Genomic DNA, 17,990 nt, shown 5'->3' on the forward strand with positions numbered 1-17,990 from the left:
CCTTGCTGTTTGGTTTTGGTTTTTTTTAGTTCTTGGGGCTGGCTCCCACATGTGGTTCATTAGCATCAGATAAACCACAGTTAGAGTCTGATGTGATCTGTGTGAATTGCTCCTCTCTGTTTTGTTAGCCAAGCTTCGATCCATTTGATTATACTGAGACACTTGCATTTAAATTTAAGTACATGCATATTAATTCCATTAAATGAGAAGGGAGGGCTTGCTGCTGTGCTGAGTTAGAGCCTGAGCAACTGACTGTATCTTCTCCAGTGCAGTTACCACTGTGAAAGATGCTGCTTCTTTCAGAGAGAGAATTGTACCAAAGCAACCTCTTTAGTGACATGACTTAAAATCATATCAAAGCTTTCAAAATACAGTTTCTGAATTAAAATTACAGTCCTAGTTAATTGCAAGCAAAGGAGTGTAGATTGAAGTTTTTACACAGGTTTTTTTTCCCTTTTAGCTTATTAAAATTCCTAAAGCTGATCAGCCAAATGAAGCTCATATATTTGACTTCCACGTGTCAAATATTGGCAAAGATAATCCTCAGGGAAGCTTTGACTGTGTCAAGCAAATGGGCTCAAGGTAGGTTTTCCTTAATGTTTTCTTTCATGGCAAATTTCTGTGGATTTGAGTGTATAGCAGAAACCTTTAACAGAAGCCTGCTCCTAGTGATGAGCTGCAATAGAAGATTTATTCCTAGCAATGGCATGTTTTCTTGCTAGTTATGAATACTTGCTTTTACACAGAATTCTTTTGGGGTTGGCTCTTTAAAAAGTAACTTTTGAGTACTTTCTCACCTCTTAATGCTATTTTAAAAGCGTTTGGAGATCAGCAGTACCCAAGCTAGACCAGATCCGGTCTACAACCATATGTAAATAAGATAATGGCTGTCAGCATGCTAACATGCTGGCCATCATGGATAGTTGTCTTAAAATAAAAAAAAACACGTAAATCGGTGACTTTGTCGTTAATTGCATGACTGTGGTGTTTCAGAACCGAAATGTAATACAGCAGCACCTTGTCCTGCTCCTCTGTGGCAAAGGCGGGAAAATACTATGCTTTTACATCAGGTTTGCTTCAACTTCAACAATATTATGTTCAGTGTAGTATCAGCGTAGTTCAGTGGTGTTAAATAACTGTTTGCCCCATTTGATAAACTAGGACATCGCAGCTAGAGTTTGTGTATTGATCTGGGGAGCTGATAGCAAACGGGGACACTGACAGGTCTCCAAAAGGTGCTACTCAGGTTCTCGATCACGGCAGAGCTTCTGCCCTCAATTTTCAAACAGAGATTTGTCTAGGTAGCAGGTTTTGGAAGGAAAAAGAAGTTGAGCTCATTTAATAGCTCTTTGCCTAACAGGAGGTCTCTGAGCATACTCCTCCTCCTCTTTCTCCCCTTCTACCACACTACAGCCTTTCAGTGAACTCACGGACGTGGTGGCAGACCTGGGGGAGCCTGGGCCAGTCTAGGGTTTTGTGGGTTGGTTCGTTTGTTTCTTTGTTTATTTTTTGATTAAAGTATATCTGAAAGGGATTGGGCAGCTGCTTGGGAAGGAGCATCTTCAGCTGAATTAAACTGTATTTTTTCCAGGAACATTAAGTTTAAGCCTCTTTAGCCCTGAATAATTATGACTAACATGCCTAGGTAGTTTTAATGTGATTTTATTAATCTTCAAAATTGAATTCAAACTGTCTTTTGCAAGGTCTGTTGTAGCCATCTCTTAGTTTGTGCCTGGAAAGTTGATGTGGAACTTGTGTATTGTTACGTGCAGAGCCTTTAAAAAAAATATAAATAAAACCAAGCAGGACCTCTGCACAGTGAATAGTCTAACTCTGTGCTCAAGACAAGTCTAGCTTCGGAACCGGCGTGGGCTTTGGAGATGCCCGGCCCGAGGAGGAGGGTTACCTCTTGGTCAGTGATGGAAAAGCGCGTAAAGGCAGCGATGTTCAAGGAAACAGGCAACAGGAAAAAACAGAGCTTTAGGTGGCTGGAAGGACATTTCTTCCTTCTGTAAATGTGGTGATTTCAGGATATGGACAAAGCTGTAGCTGTGTCGTCTTGAAATACTTGTGAGTGGCTGGTTCTGGCTTTGTGGCTTGCAGGGATGGTGCGCTAAGCTGAGGCACAAGATTCTCGACTCTTCTTGGAGCCTGGGTGGAGAGTTTCACGGTCGTTGAAGTTTTTTGGGGTTGTCTAAAGCTATTGTGGTGCTGCACAGTGTACTCATTAAGAGTGGTGATAATTAGGCTGGCTTAAACAAAGTGGCTTCTAGTCCCCTGAGGTGTTGTCCTGGCAGACTGGCCACGGAGGACTGACTTCATCCTGAGGCCCAGCGGACGCCATTGAGGAGACCCCGCCATCGTTCCCCTGGGGCAGGGTTTGCTCTAAGTGCTTCTTCTCAGCGTGAATCCTCAGAGGAGCAGGCGGGCGGACTGTGAGCGCTCCCAGCGCGCAGAGTAGCTGAGGAGAAGAGGAGGGCAGACATCTTTGGAAGCAAGATGAAGGGAGGCCAGGGCGCAGGTCTCAAGGGAAGGCTGTCCTGCCCTCCCGGGGCTTTGGGCCACTTCTGGCCACCTTGGGAGGAGAAGAGGAGACGTGCTGAGCTGAGAGCTTGGTGGAAACCCTGCAGGGCAGGACCTGCCCACCATTAGGGTGCCAGTGAAACCGGCCAAGTCAGGCCTCCAGTGGTCATGGAGCCTTTACCAGCCTGCCTCTCGGGTGCGGTTATGTGAGGAAACTGTCATTACACCAACAGGTAAAAAGGATACCGTTTGGATGTGTAGAGACAATTTGAAAAATATATTTGTGCCCTAGCTAGCTGTCATAACTGGGAAATGTTTTCCTTCACCTGTTAAGACAGGTTTTAAGGTTCCTTACACAACCGTACTTCTAAACCTGAACGTAGTGCTTGGGCTCAACCTTTTTCAATGTTTTTGTAGTTCTGACGCCTTGCAACTCAGTTGCCTGGGATTAATACAGAATAAAATTACAGTATGTGCAACAAGGGATTCCTATGAGACGACCAGAGAGCGCATGACCCGGGCAGAAGAGGAGTTGCGCAATCGAACTGCAAAGTTTATTAAACCTGGTGGACCAATTTTAGGTATGATTGTATTTCACTTCTTACTAGATGTCTGTAAGCTTTCAAACACAGTAATTCAACTTTTCAGTGTATGCTTGGGAAAGGTGGTGTCTTCAGAGGTCTCAGGTGTAGGTGGCCTGCACTTATGTCACATATTTGCAGTCTTCTGTTGCTGCATTCAGATACTAGTCTTTTTTTCTCCCAAAAAAAGCCTGCCACTCCTTCCTTTTTCATATTTCTTGACTGGATGAAAATTTGACTGTTGAGGTGAGGGTTTTTACCAACCCATGCCCTTAAATTCTGTGGTTTAGTAACTAATGTTTTGTTTTTATAGCAGTACTTTTGAGTACCTAAATACTGTGCTAAACCATTAACCTGAATTTATAATCTAAAACAATTAACACCGAGGAAGTCTTGTATACCAATTTGTAAGCTTAATGTTAAAAACTTGACTTTTCACACTAATGCTGATGCTGCTTGAATTTTATTAATTTAAATTTTTATTATTAAATTTAATTTTATGTCTTGCTGATTAAAAAGGAAGTTTCACCAGGAGACCGTGGCGTTGTTAGGGGTTTTTATTATTTAAAAGTTAAAGTAAGGTAATGTTGGCATCTTCCCATGGATTTCATCATTTTCCACAAAACAGAAAAGCACTTAGGTGGTATCAGTTGTTATTAAACTCCTCCAAGTGCCGTTTCTCCAAGAGCCTGGAGCCAACTGCAGATAGATGCAAGATGAACATCCACCTTATAGGCATTCAGTGGTACAGGCAGCGGTGGTCCTGCCTGCAGCAGCGAGTTGAACTGGGTGCATCCACCTTCATGAAGGACAACAAGCTCTCACTTGGCCACGGCTGCCTTCCTCCTCCAGCAAGGCCATCCCTGACAGTGATGGTGCAACGCTTACTCGGCCTCAGCTTACTGTGGAGCTTCTTAAGCCAGCAACAGTGTGGCTTTTTTGGAGATGCAAAGCTGAGGGAGCTCAGCATAGGTTAATATCAGGACGTGGAGCTGGGATTTCTTCCCTTTTATTGTCTAAACTGCTTCTCATCAACACTGTGGCAGGAGCTGCTTTCGTGTATTTCACAACTTCTCATTGGGGAAGTTGTGTTTTATGTATGAATAACTGGTGTGGTTCTTGTTGGTGGTTTAAATAGATCTTGATTATTTAACATTAAATAAATGGGATCTGAAAACAGACAGTAGGACGGACAATTACAATTATTTGGGAGTACTTTTTCTTTCAGACTGGCATTGAGAAGGCTCAGGCGGAGCAGTTCTGGTTGCTGGTAGGGCACAGGGGAGACTTTGCAACATGCATCATGCAGTACAAATTAGGAATTTGAGTTATTAATCATGTTATTGCTTGGTTATGTTTTCAGTTAATTTTTTTTAAAGTGGTTTAGAAACCTGACTTTAAGAGGTGTTTGTCTGAATGCTGCTTATACTATCAGTTGTGCCAGGGGTCTGTGTATCCATGTTGAATTTAATTTGTGAAAATATCTGTAATGTGATCAATAAACAACTATCAAGTTTGTACTGTTCTAAAAATTTAAGTGTGTGCATTTGCATGATTAAGTTTGTTCTTGAAAACTAGAAGGTTGAAGTTCAGGCAGAGTGGAAAGGTTATAAAAGTTCGGCCTTCAGTGCAAAATGGAAATGAATTTTTGCTATTCCTGAGGACCGCAGCTCAGTCTCTGTGTGTCTGATAGAAGGGAGCAAGCTCGAGATTTTCTCAACAATATTCATTAAGTCTCCCTCATGTACTAAACATGAATTGTTGGTTTCGGAAAAATGCCAGGTTTGTCTCGCATCATCTGTTGGATTGCAGACAATATTTACTACAATGATATTCTGTAATATTCTGATAAATAGTCTTTTTCTGTCTGATAGCAAATGCTATTTGAAAACACAGAGTAGCAAGGTTTTAATCTTTTTCTGAAAAACTGAGTACAACTGGTGTACTTAAATTCTGGACTCATCGCTTGCAAACCCTTGCATTGGTATTCCAATTGAGAAAAAAGTATTTGTATGGAGTTTGATCCTAAATGCTATACAAATTGTGTTTAAAAACTTCTCTGGCCTTTGGCCCAAAAATTGTTACAGTTTTAGTATATTATTTCTACAAACCTGGGTTTATTTAATAGAAAAGGAACATTTCAGCTTAAAATGTGGTGAAATTCAGGTGGTGAACACAAAGTTAGCAGTTTCTTTAAGCAGTGATGCAATTAATTGTGTGGACTTGTCTTCCTAGGCATCAGTGGGGAATCTTTTGATTATATGGAAGATCTTTGCATCACATTTTAGAATACTCTTCTTAAAAAAAAAAAAAAAAAGCCTGATTTTGGGTATTCAGTGCTTGAACTTAAAAACTGGAAAAATACTAAAACCACCATCTATATAAATAATCAGAAAGCTCTTCCTAGCAATATCACTCATTTACCATCTTTTCCTAATATAAAGTATTTGTTAATGCCTAGCTCAATGCATATTTACTACCTGCTTTCTTACAGATCTCAAAATGCCAACTAAATATCCCTTTTAGAGTTTGGCTTTATAAATTCTTTTAAGTCAACTTTTGGTTGGTTTTTTTTTGTTTTCTCCCCTTTAGGAGGAAGAGTCCAGGTGAAAAGAGCATCACTCAACTTTCCACTTACTATGCCTGAGAGGAAGAAATCAACACTGGTGAACCCTGCGAACACAGCGCGGAGGACTCAGATGCACAACGCCATTTCTCAGCAACCGTACAGAGACAGGATCATTCACTTATTAGCACTGAAGAACTACAAGAAGCCAGAGTTACTTGCTCGCTTGCGCAGAGATGGTGTCAACCAGAGGGACAAGAATTGCCTTGGAACCATACTTCACCAGGTGAGATCATGGAGTTTGTGACAGCAGGTTTTTTTCCTGCTCCTGGTTTAAGTTTTTCAATAAATTTTACATAGATGCCCCAAACTGCAAGTCAATGTGAGGAAAGGAAAGGAGAGATTAAAATTTTTTTGAAGATTGTTTTTGCTTTGCTAGAATGGCAGGCAGTAATTATTTGTCACTGCTTTGCTCCAAACATTGCATTTTTTTTTCCTCTCTGCTTATTTTAGTTGGACTGCTTAACTGAGAGAAACTGACCATGCAGTCTTTTGACTGCAAGAAATAGTTTGTCATAGTACTTAATGTTTCTTGTGACCAGTTTATGAGAAGGAAAGTTTGGTAATCGCATAGGTTAGTATTTCATTTGAGTGTAGTTGGGGGCTGCAAACAGTACTTGACTTCTTTTGGGATCTGTTAGAATTGCAATCCAGAGAAGGATATTCCGCCCAAAATAGAAAAAGGTGATGGCCTGAAATCGAGCTCAGTGTTTCTCTGCTATGATGTGGCTCGTGTCTTTATCATACTTGAAACCTTTACTTTGTTCAGTAGCTTTTCCAGTGCTCCTTTGTGATAATATCCACTTAGATTTCTTTATCATATCCATCAAAATTATTGGTAAGCTTAGAATGTTCTACAGGTGAAACTTCTAAGCTGTATGTTCAAGAGAATCCCTTGCTAATCTTCTGCTAAAACAGTTTGGAAAAGGCTTACTTTTTACTGTAAAACGTATTGTAAAATGCAGTGGCTCCTCCCTTTTTAAATACTCCCTGTACCCATAGACTGTCACTCCATTGCACATGAATTAATATGTAAAGGACAAGTATGTCCTATTTATCTAGGAAAAACGGTTTTTTCCGAACCTATGAAAGCAAGCAAAATTAATCATTTATACAGCTTTGGTTGAGTCTACACTGAATTTTAAAAACTTGTTCGTTGAATATGCTGTTATTGCTTTGTTTGCCCAGTGCAACAGAAGGGGTTTTTTTACCCTGAAGACACACACAGTGTAACAAGAGCCAAGTTCTTACAGATAAATTGAAGTAGTCAATTTATACTTGGTGTTAAAATTCTAAAAGCTCAGCTCCTGAAAGGATAAACATTGCAGAAATTTTCTCCTGTCCCATTATGCTTTGCAGTGTTTAAGGAGACTTTCTTGTTTCTGCTATGTAATGTGGACTGCCTCAAGGTAATGGTTTTACATTCAGAAGTGGTCATGATAGCAGCCCTACACCCTGAAAGCCTTGCTCATATTTCTCTTTGTTCGTAATGAGTCTTTTTGTACAGATTTAAAAGCAGCAGCCTGAACTTGCTAACATCTAATCCACACAGATTTGCTTCTTTTAGAATAAGTTCTGTTCTAACAAGTAAATTACTGTTTCAGGGTATCTTTGTTACTTTTAATTTATTTTTTTTTTAAGCTGAGCACAGACAGACGTTGCACACAGACATGAGTTAACAGTATTTGTCATGTTTTGGAGGAAAAAAATAGGCAAAGCCATATTAAGTGTTGGTGGTGTGGCGATGACTTATTCAGCATTTTGTATTAGTCAAATTGACCGAGACTGTTTTTCTTAGAGGTTTTCTCTGAAACTCTGAACAAATGTCAGGTGTTGAAGTCAAAACCAGTGCTTCAGTTGCCAATGGTCTCAGGATTTTACTAGCTTATTTTAACTTATTCAGTGTACATTGTATATTCTTACAGAAGATATAAGCCCATTTTGTTTTCAAAGGTGTAAAGCAAGGCATGGGCAGAACCTTCTCACACGACAATACTTTGCTGTGTCTGCAAAATCAAGAGTGCATCTGGGCCCGTGCACTGCTCCTGAAGCATTCTAGCACTATATCTTGTTTTCAAAGTTAGATACAGTTATTTTGCCAGTTCGTAAAACTTTCATATATCTTAAAACTAGTGGGAAAGACGAACAGTTTGTCTCTTTACTGAAAGAAGTTTAGTGCCATTTACGTTATTGGATACAACTGTGTGCAGTAGAAAGCTATAGTTTCTTGTGGCTCAGGCACTTGAGAAAGAAGAACAATTCTGTTTATCAAGACATTGTGGTCATTAATGGTATGATGGAAAATATGCATTGTTCCAGGCACAGTCTGTGCTCTGCCGTTGTAAAACAAAAGAACAGCAGGGGTCCTCCTGAAGTTGAACAACCATGAATTTGTATGTGGAGATAGTGTTCTTGAAAACGAAAAATAAATAAAAATAATAATAAATCGCCCCATGCTAGGCCTCTCAATGTGCTTCATGCAATGAATATTTAAAGTTTTGGCATAGCTTGCCTTGATTCTCAATGCTGTATTAAAGGCGAGAAACCAGACATAGGGTGCAGAGAGAGATTTCCATAGAATATGTTTCATACATGCTTGCAGCAGTTTGGCATTTTCTTAAATCTAAATTTCTGCATGCCAAACTGACCACATTCTTTAAAACTGGTGCTCATTACGTGAGACCTACTTTGATCTTCACATATGAAAAACCTGGAAAACTGATGCATGGCTTCATTTTCAGCTTTGATTTAGCTTTGTAGTACCAGTCTTGTTTCTGCAGTTTGCATTTAGGTATAATGAAAATTTATTTTCTTAAATGTCTGCCTGTAGGTAGCCACCCTGAATCCAAAGGATAATTCTTACAGTCTGAAGGATTATCTCTTTAAAGATATTAAAAAAGATTGGCCTGGATACAATGAAAAAGATAAACAGTCATTGGAGTTAATACTTTCTAGGTAAGTTCAGTCTCTAGGGGAAGCAAAACAGCCATTTAAACAGATTTTACTGGGAAATTAATATCTCTTCCCTATAATGAAAGAACTGTGACGTAATAATTTTTTGCTTTTTAACCTGAAATGTTGGGTCATCTTTACAGAAGATTAAATCTGTCTCAGAATGCCACCAGCACCAGTCCTTTGGGATCTCCTGGAACTTTTAACAAAGATGCTCCACCAGCAACTTCTCAGGTATTTTGTATTTTTTTCAACATTTACAGTGTATTAAGATTTATCACACTTGATATTGCTGTAAAAATTGTGATGTGTAGTGAAAAACTGAAGCATATATTTCTAGTTGGATTATTTATTTATTTTTAAAGGTGATTACACTGCTTCAAACTGCAAAAAACTTACAGTCACATAGCTTAGGGGCTGCTATTTTTAGCATTCTGTATTTCAGGATTTTTATTAGAATATTCAGAGAAATAAACAAGTCCTGCCTACATAGTATTTTGTGAATACACCTAGATCTGTGACAGAGACTATTCCTGTCACGTGTGAACACACAACACGTTGGCCAAAATTGTAACTGTCCGTCCAGAGCATGTTGACCTCGTAGAAGCCTAAACTTGCCTGTGGAGTTTAACTTGTTGGTTACCTGCTGTTGTTACACAACCCTATGCTTTTTGGTTAAATACTTAAAACTGTCTTGTGTTGCCATATGACTTGTTTATCTTGGTGCACAGGAATGTCTTACAAAGACAAGATACAGATATTTTTTTTCTTCGGATGTGTTGCGTGCAGTCAAGGTTCTTTGTGATATGGTAGCCATAACAAAATATGTCAAACATTCTTGTGCTACTGTTTAAATGCAAAGCTTAGGAAGGCCTAGAATAACGACAGCAATATGGGAGGTTTGGGGGTTTTTTTTATTTTGTTTTCCTATAGGCATCATTTAAGCACCCATTTTTGATTCTGGGTAGTCCAGGTGTGAAAAGGTAGTACATCTGCCTTCTCGCAGCCTTTTCAGACTTAGAAGGCATATGTCCTGTTTTGTTATCAATAGAGGAGGGCAATGCAAATCTGTTTAGAAGAAGCTTGGAAAAATAAGAGGCATTACTCTAAGTAAAAGTTTGATGCTTTCTGTAACTAAAACTGCACTTCACTGCACTCGGTGTACAGCTGGGGAATGGAGGAAGTCATTCACCCCAGGGTTATTTATGTTTAAACAGAGGAAGGAGGACACACCTCTGTATTTTCCTTAATTTTCTTCCAGTCAGAGCATGAAATGCTGCAGGTCCCAGGGACTTCTTTACACCTCTTTACACATATTTCAGAAGGGTGGCAGAGAGCCACGCCTGGCACTCCGAGTCCAAGCTGCCTCTTGTACATCAGCGTGAGAAGTGCGTGCTTGCTAGAAAAGAGGATGTGAGCCATCCTGTCAGCTGGAGAACAGCTGGAATGGCAGCTGTAGCAAAACTGGGGGGTTTAGCTATTGTCATCAGCTTTGCCCTTCACGCGCTCTGTGAAGCGCAGTGCTGCCTGTTTCTGGGGGCTGCTCTACCGGCCGTAAATCGTGTGGCAGCAAAATCTGACGATTATCCCCGTTTGTCTGAACGAAAGCCCGTACCTAAACAATCCCGACCTGACCTCCTTATCTCAGTGAAGCCTTTGATAGAGTTTGCTGAAGAGAGAATCTGTCTCCCAAAGCCTTTTAGTTTTGAGGAACAACTTCTTAAATCTTAAGATGAGAAACTAAGAATGGAGTGAAGCATCTATTTAGCTGCAGGGCTTCCGTGTTTTAGATAAGAACCCTTGCCTGTTCAGAAATGCTTCTTTCTCAGAACGGGAGCAAAATTTAATTCTGATAATGTTTTTAGTATCTATTATTTTGTTGTTGTTGTTATTATTATTATTATTGTTGTTATTTCAGAAGCGGATGTTAAATGTTGAGCTTACCAATCCTCTGATGAACAAGAAGCAGAGGATATCTCACGTCACCAGTCGAGTCCAGCTGTCATTGGGTAGCCACTTGCCTGCCTTCAGCGAGAAAGCCGCCACTGCCCTTCCGTCATCTCCCCACCCTGAAGCCAGTGCTACTTTTGGTTCTCTGCTGCCTCCCAAGCTCCATCCCACCTCCAACCCTCCTCAAACCATCACTTCCAACTCCCCCAGCACCCCTGAGGGGCAGGGAACACAAGACCTACCGGTGGACAGCTTCTGTCAAAGAAGAAGTAGCATCTACGAGAACTGGCCACAAAAATACACCTCAGGGATTCCCTGGGGAATCCCCGTGCCTGCGGTGACACAGTTGAGGCCACTCAAGTCCGCAGACAAAAAGCCCAAGGAGGTCAAAGAGCATCAAAGCAAAATGCGGGACACTACAAATGTGAGTGAGGAGGAGAAAGACCTTACAAAAGCAGAAACTTCCAAGCTGGAAAAATCCACCTGTTTTGTTTCAGGCAAAGGTATTAATATGCTGCTTTTCCTAATGACCATATGAGTAACCTTGGTGAGAAGGGATCTGGAAATGTGCAGGGTCCATATTTTCACTTGCTGTATAAATGCGCTTTGCCTTTGTCCCTACTTTGTCGTCAGGAAGAACCAATACTTCTTTTCTGCCATTGCATTACATTTTAACTGTTAGTTAAAAAAACAAACAAAACCATGCACAAAAAGCACCCAGAAGCTGTTCTGCTGGAACCTTGTCTAAAGTTACGTTCATTTTATAAAAATTCTTACTCTATCATACAAAAATCATTAGAGCAAAGAAATCTTAAATGGATTGCCGTTGAAGAGAAACTGATTAAAACAAAGAGCTTGGTGCTAGAAAAACACAAGGAATGGATTTTTTTTTTTGCTTGATATCCAGTAAACTGATAGTTCACTGAAACTTAATCCATTTTTTCCATCATTAAGTTTAAAAATCTTCATGCTGAAGATAAAAACCTGTCACACATGTATTGCATACTACTTTACTGAAGCACATAGATCAGACACAAATGCATTTCATCTTAACTCCTGCCTTTACATGGAAAGCTTAAAACCTACATAAACTGGCATGCAATTCACGAGAATTTTAGTTTGAGCTGTGCTGTGAGCTTCTCTCTAACTTAGCTGCAGAATTGATTACTTCAAAAGATGTAGAAATGGTGCACACTTGCAATGGTATTGAAAAACTAAACAAGATGCTTGAATATTTGAGTACAAAGAATACTTGATTTCTTAACACACACCTACACACCAAAAAAAAAAGTAGGGCAGAGCTCAGTTCCTTTGTTATATCTGTGTTGTCTAATTTCAGAGGTTTGGCTGGCAGATGAGGTCAGGCTTAGCCCTTTTGTATCACAGCCCACAGCCGTCTTCAGAGCATGCAGGGTGCCTCTTTGGAGGGTTGTGCTTGTCGATAAGGATGTTTTGAGATGCTCTTTTCACATTTGTCCTAGATACACTATGCAGTGCCCACATGGCTTGGGATTGCTTTGAAAATATTCATGCTTGATTTATGAACATGAACATCTTTCTCCAGAAGTGAGTAACGAAGTTCTGAGCAGCTAGGTTAGGAAAAATCTGTGTTATGTTTCACCTTGGTGTTTAGACTAAAGCTTTCCACTGGAACAAGCCATGTCAAACAAACGTGCTTGAGTTTTTGGAGAAGAAGTGGAGCAAAATTGCTTGTATAAGTTGTATTGTTCATACTGTGACTATTAATATTATTTGCGTTTCTGTGGAATTTTGCTCCAGTCACGGCATGAAGTGGTGAAATTTTGTTCCGCTTTTACACTATACTCCTGCTATACTACATAATAATTTTAATATTAAAAATAAAAAGGTAGAACATTGCATGAAAGCTCTTTTCACTGCACGTGACTTAAGGCTCAGGTAGCTTAGAGATTGGCAAGAATGGCTGAGGTTTAGCAGAAGTAGTGTGTTTAAACAGAAATGTAAGATAATAACAAATATGAAGGATTGTGTGGTTTTTAAGTTTGCGACAAAACCACAAATGAAAAGCAGAGAGAGGGATTAGCAAGACAGCAAGTATTCCTTTCTGTTCCAGCTAGCTTTTCCTTATGACAACCGTTTTTCCTATTTATCAAAAAAATAGGAGGCTCCTAAAATATTCCTCTAAAAAGAAGGATTAGAGGTTAAGCGTACTGTGCTTTCATAATGCCATGTAAAGGAGCAAGAGAATAATTTACAAGTGCAAATAAATTTCAAACCCAATATCACCACATAAATGGGGATCGAATCTTCCTGAATGCCAGTAACTCGTGTACAATGCTAATGACTTTCCTGCTTAAAGAGTGCTGAAATTAAGACTTACTTAACTTTGGATATCTGTAACTGGCAGGGAAGGAGCTGCTGTCTTTTATGCACCTCCATCTGTTGCTTCGTGACTTGACTTGCTGTTCAGAAACCATATGATGTCTTCAGATGAGAAAAGCTGACCTTGGCCTAATGCTATGATAGTGCAGAACTTGTAGAATAAAGTATCTGTGCCCTCTTTCTAAACCCGGGTACTGCCTGCAGTGGAGAAAGTCGTGCGAGCCCCGTTACTAACTTACAGACCTTATTGCAAGTGATTTACTGTGAGAATAAAACACTAAAGGATTTTTCTCAAGCTCATCAGGTTGGTATTATATTACTATAATGGCTATATCAAACATCTGTTTACTGCAAGTATCAAAATTCTGCTTTTCTATAGGAGATGGAGAAACTTGCACTGCCTCCACAGATCCTACTTCATCAAGTGAGCAACCAGACTACTTCAGGTGAGTAAAATAACAATTAAGCAGCTTGCTTCTTATTGAAACAATTCAAAAACCACTTATAAGAACTCTTGTTTAGCTCTACATTTAAAAATGTACCAAAACATAATTTTACAATAATGACAAGTTCCTTTAAGTTACCCAGCTGCCTCATTTGTGTACCTGTGAGGTTTTGTCCTTTAATTTTTGCAGGGGAAGAGAAGTGTTAAAAAGGATTTTTAATAGACTTTTGAAAAAAAGACTTAAAACACTTAATTTCATTCTTTTTTCAAGAAGACAATAAAAAGAGAATATGAACGTGTGCTGTTTTCTTTCTAGTGGTGAGGCAATAACAGGAACAAAGCTTAATGCTAAAAAATTGAATATATAAAATTGAACATCTTCCCTGTGTTTTTGCTGAGTAGTGCATCCAAGCTGGAAAGGTTGGGAGAGAAGGTTGCAGTCTAAATTTGAAGTCCCAGCATTATGAGGCCTATGTATGAGCCAACAGGAGTTAACCATCAGTTATTTCTGAAGCTTTGATTTGAAATAGCCACTGACTTAATTGCAGCTCAAAGAACTAGAGGAAATTGAAGACGCTCAATTCAGGTTTTAGCTGCTTAATTTTGATTACAAGATAAGATGAAAGTTCATTAAGCTTGCATGTGAAATGTTACATATCTACAGTGACTGGTACATTGCTGTCTGTAAAATTATAGGAGGAATTCCCAGTAAGTTCGATTTTAGGTCCTTAACAGGGTGTCATGTGTTAAATCAGCATTCCCAAAAGCGAAAGCTTACCTGCTATATAAAAATCTTTTCATCCATGACAATTACTAAGAACTTGCTTACAAAATAGCTCTAATAACAGAATCATTTGGTTGCCTAAATACTTTTTCTTTTAGAATATGAAATTTATTTTGTCAGAAAGATTTTTCTTTACTGTTGTAACATAGAGAAATAGCTTCTGCAAATGCCCAATGTCTGGGAGAAATCTGTTAAAAAAATAATTTTGCTGGTTTACCAGCTATTCCTGAAAGTTATAACAAAATAAAACCAAAGGGGAAAAGTCTTCATGAAGTTGGTTTAGTTCTGATTGGGATTAAAGCCTTGCATGAAAGATTCTCTCTGGAAGGAGCAACATCTGGAACAATCTTATAATATATTCTCCACGGTGTCCTGGAAAAAAAATCACGTTGTGCTTTTTTCAGACACCTGCCTGATCATTACAGAAAGGTTGAAACTTTAGAGCACCTCTGAAATGATCCCATTTAAAGGAGTTTGGTAATTTATTCCAGCTTCTCTTCCTGTCTCTAAGTGCTACATAGTTCATGAGTGTAATTTCAGTATTAGCGTAAAGATACTTTCCGTCTTAATACAAAGATTATGAGAGTAAAGGAAGTCGGGATTTTTATGCAAAGTTTGAGCAAAAACTCGTTTTTCCCCTCTTCTACTCTTGCTTCTTCCCCCTCCACGTGCTAAAATTGAGAGTGCTTTGCTAGGCTCTTGTCCTGTGCTAGGACTTGCTGTGCGATGTAAATGTGCGTAAGCCAGTATCCACATTGTCAGGTACCTCCCAAAATGTTGAACAGCATGTGTAGTTTTCTTTTAAAAACGATCTAGCACTCTGATCAGGTGCCTAAGATACTTCACTAACAGGAATTGTTGTTTGCATTGGTACAGACTTCAATTTTGTATTTTTACGGCTCATTAAAATTAACCTAAAGGTGATTTGAATGATTCGTGGTGCCGTTGTCATCCACAGTGAACCAGGTCTTTGTGCTAGGTGGACCAGAATTGTTGGCATGATAGTGGGAAGTGATACTTAGTGCTCACGTTGCTGCTTAGATTTCTGGAATGAGCTTGTTAAATCTGGACGTGTTGATTTGAGGGAGAGAGGAACGAAGAAAACTTCTGTCACATCCGTGGCTTTAAGCACTTACAGGTTTTACACTCCTTGGGAGTGATTTTTTTTTAAGTTTCAGACTTCTCTGCAATTTGCTTTTGTTGCTGCCTTTCACGTGCCTTAGTGGAATGGACAAAAATTGAATTGGTATTCCTTAAAATAATCAAATTTTCTCATTTGCTATGCTTTGCTATGAGACAGACACCCAAAAACCTAAATTGCATCCAACTCCATAAATGCAGTCACTTCCAAAAATGTAGTAAAAATCAATTTCCAAAAGCAAACAGGACCTAATCAACCTGTCCTTTCATGGAAAGAGATTGTAATCTGGCAGTTTCTCTTCTCCCACTGAAGCTGGTGCATTTATTGGTCCTTCTATATTTGAATGATTGCTAATGTTTTCTAAGCATACTACAATTCTTTTCTGTCCGTGTTCTGATTAGAAACTAAAGTAAAAACTGAAGTAAAAACTAAAGTAAAATACTAGCAAAAAGCTGTCACAAAAATATCATAGACTTCTCTAATTACCTGAATATATTCTCTTGGGGCGTATGTGCTTTACATGTAGAAGCAAAGTCAGTCACATAATTAACTGATTTAAAGCTTAGGTGTTGATATTCAGCATGAAACATCCTGGGTGTAAAATTGGTGTGGTGGTTTTTTCCATCAGGAAGTACGTAACTATATCCTCACATGAGCAATGCCAGCGCTATAAGGATGACTTCAGTGCAGAGTTTGATGAGTACAGGAGCCTGTATGCTCGGATGGAGAGCATCTCCAGAAAATTTAAGGAGTTTCAAGCGCAGCGGAAGCTTCTTTCTCCAGGGACCAAAGAATTTCAGGTAAAGGATAAAGTTGTGAAGATGGTGTTTCATCCCTCTCTCTTAGCCGTTCCAAAAGAGCACGTTTTCAGCTCAGGCAGACTCCTCGGTCTGTTGGTCTAATTACATTGGTGTGGTTGGCTTTTAATTAGTTTTTGGCCAGATTGTGGATGTGTTTGTGAGCAGAAATAGTGTTTTAAAATCCCTGGCACTGCTTAATTAGGCAAAGGGAAACCTCACAGAATTTACATACATGCTCAGACCCTGCATGGGCTAGCTCCGATTTTGGAAGCTTGTCAGAACCCTGCAAAAAGTTGTTTGCCCTTGAGACTCCACCTGCTGAAGCTGTCTATGACCATGCAGTGCCATGAGCAACTTCTCAAAGGGAATCTTCAAACACATGCTCCTTTTACTGCCTATGTACAGATTTAATTGCAGATATGGGGTGATGTGGGTCGTTTTTTGCCATGCAGGAGAGTGGTGGTTTGTGGATACGGAAATATTTTGAGTGGAATTGCATGCATTTTTGGTATTTGACGTAAATTTGCACTTTCCAGTAGTCATGAAATGTTCTTCATATTGTTTTCATTTATTTGTCTTGAAGATACTTCATGACGAAGTCATAGAAGAGTATCGAAAGATTAAACAGGTATGTATAACACCAGATTTGTGGGAGGTAGCAATCACTGAGATTGGCTCCAGGCTGTTTTTACACACGGGACATGAACTATTAAACTCTGCAGAAATATGTTTATGCCTCAATTTTCTTTTTTATCTTATCTTTACAGTCTAGCCCCAGCTACCATGAAGAGAAGCATAGATGCGAGTATCTTCACAACAAGCTGTCACACATTCAGAGACTAATAGAGGAATTTGACCAACGGCAAGCAGAGTCATGGCACTTGTCTTCTGCTTCAGCCAACACATGAGAATGAACTGCAGCTTACTTATTTAAAACTTAGGATTAACTGCTCTAGGATTTTAAAAATTAGTATCAAACTCATGTGTTACAGAAGTTTCAGTATTAGCAGAGTTAACTCATTTTGTTGTTTTTGATGTTGCTTATATGCCTATTTGAAGCTGCTTTTTCTGGTCCCTACTTTTCTTCAAGACTTATGTTTGTCCATTTAAATAATTAGACTGGTAGGTGCTGGGTTCCCAGTACCTCTGCTATGAAGTTGTGCACATTTTAAGAACGTATTGTAGCAAGTTGAAATGCTCTGGGATAAGCATAATGCTGTTTTTGACCTTTCTTGTTAATGCAAACTCTTTGCCTTAAATGGTAGAAGATGTAGAAATTTGCACAAAGTTGAGTTGTTGGGTTTTTTTTAAAAAAAAACAAACCACAAAAATACACACCCCCCCCAAAAAAAACAATCATATTGTTTTGGAGGGTTGGAGAGGCATGTGTATGTGCTGCGTCCAGCCGTGGCACAACAAACTCAACGCTGCAATTTAAACACACCATTGCAGTGGTTGCCTTAAGGTGTTTGCCTGTGTGCGTTTAGCGTGATTAAGTTATTAGTTACACCGCTTCCTGTTTTTAACCTGGGAAGCACCACGTGGCCTACCAGTGTCTGGATGTGTGTGCTTGTACCCCGTGTGTGCAGAAGTGTGTGGGTGTGAACATGAGTGAGCAGAAGTGTGTGGGTGTGAACATGAGTGATGGGGATTTAAAAAAAATCATAATAAAAAAAAAGCTGCTACTCTAAGTAGACCAAACGCTCAGGTTGAAACAACTTATGAGTGTCGTAGAGGGGTTTTCTTGTTTTTTTTTTTTCCTATAAAATTGCTACTTCTGTTGTGGAAGGTGGGAACATTTCTGTTTCAATAGTTTGTCAGCTTTAA

The 17,990-nt window shown here is 39.3% G+C and overlaps 1 protein-coding gene across 1 annotated transcript; it reads left to right on the forward strand.

Moving 5' to 3' along the window:
• Positions 1–460: 460 nt before the first annotated feature.
• On the forward strand, positions 461–17,071 carry ELL2 (elongation factor, RNA polymerase II, 2; the record flags this gene model as incomplete). The annotated part of the gene is made up of 10 exons (XM_009875774.1): positions 461–582; positions 2,941–3,104; positions 5,697–5,956; positions 8,561–8,685; positions 8,826–8,916; positions 10,601–11,135; positions 13,373–13,439; positions 15,992–16,163; positions 16,747–16,791; positions 16,931–17,071. Coding segments are annotated over 10 exons (1,722 nt in total), but the record flags the coding sequence as incomplete, so codon positions are not given.
• Between the last annotated feature and the right edge of the window lie 919 nt (positions 17,072–17,990).

This window comes from Apaloderma vittatum, unplaced genomic scaffold (assembly GCF_000703405.1).
Source record: "Apaloderma vittatum isolate BGI_N311 unplaced genomic scaffold, ASM70340v1 scaffold43188, whole genome shotgun sequence".
Classification (NCBI taxonomy): Eukaryota; Metazoa; Chordata; class Aves; order Trogoniformes; family Trogonidae; genus Apaloderma; species Apaloderma vittatum.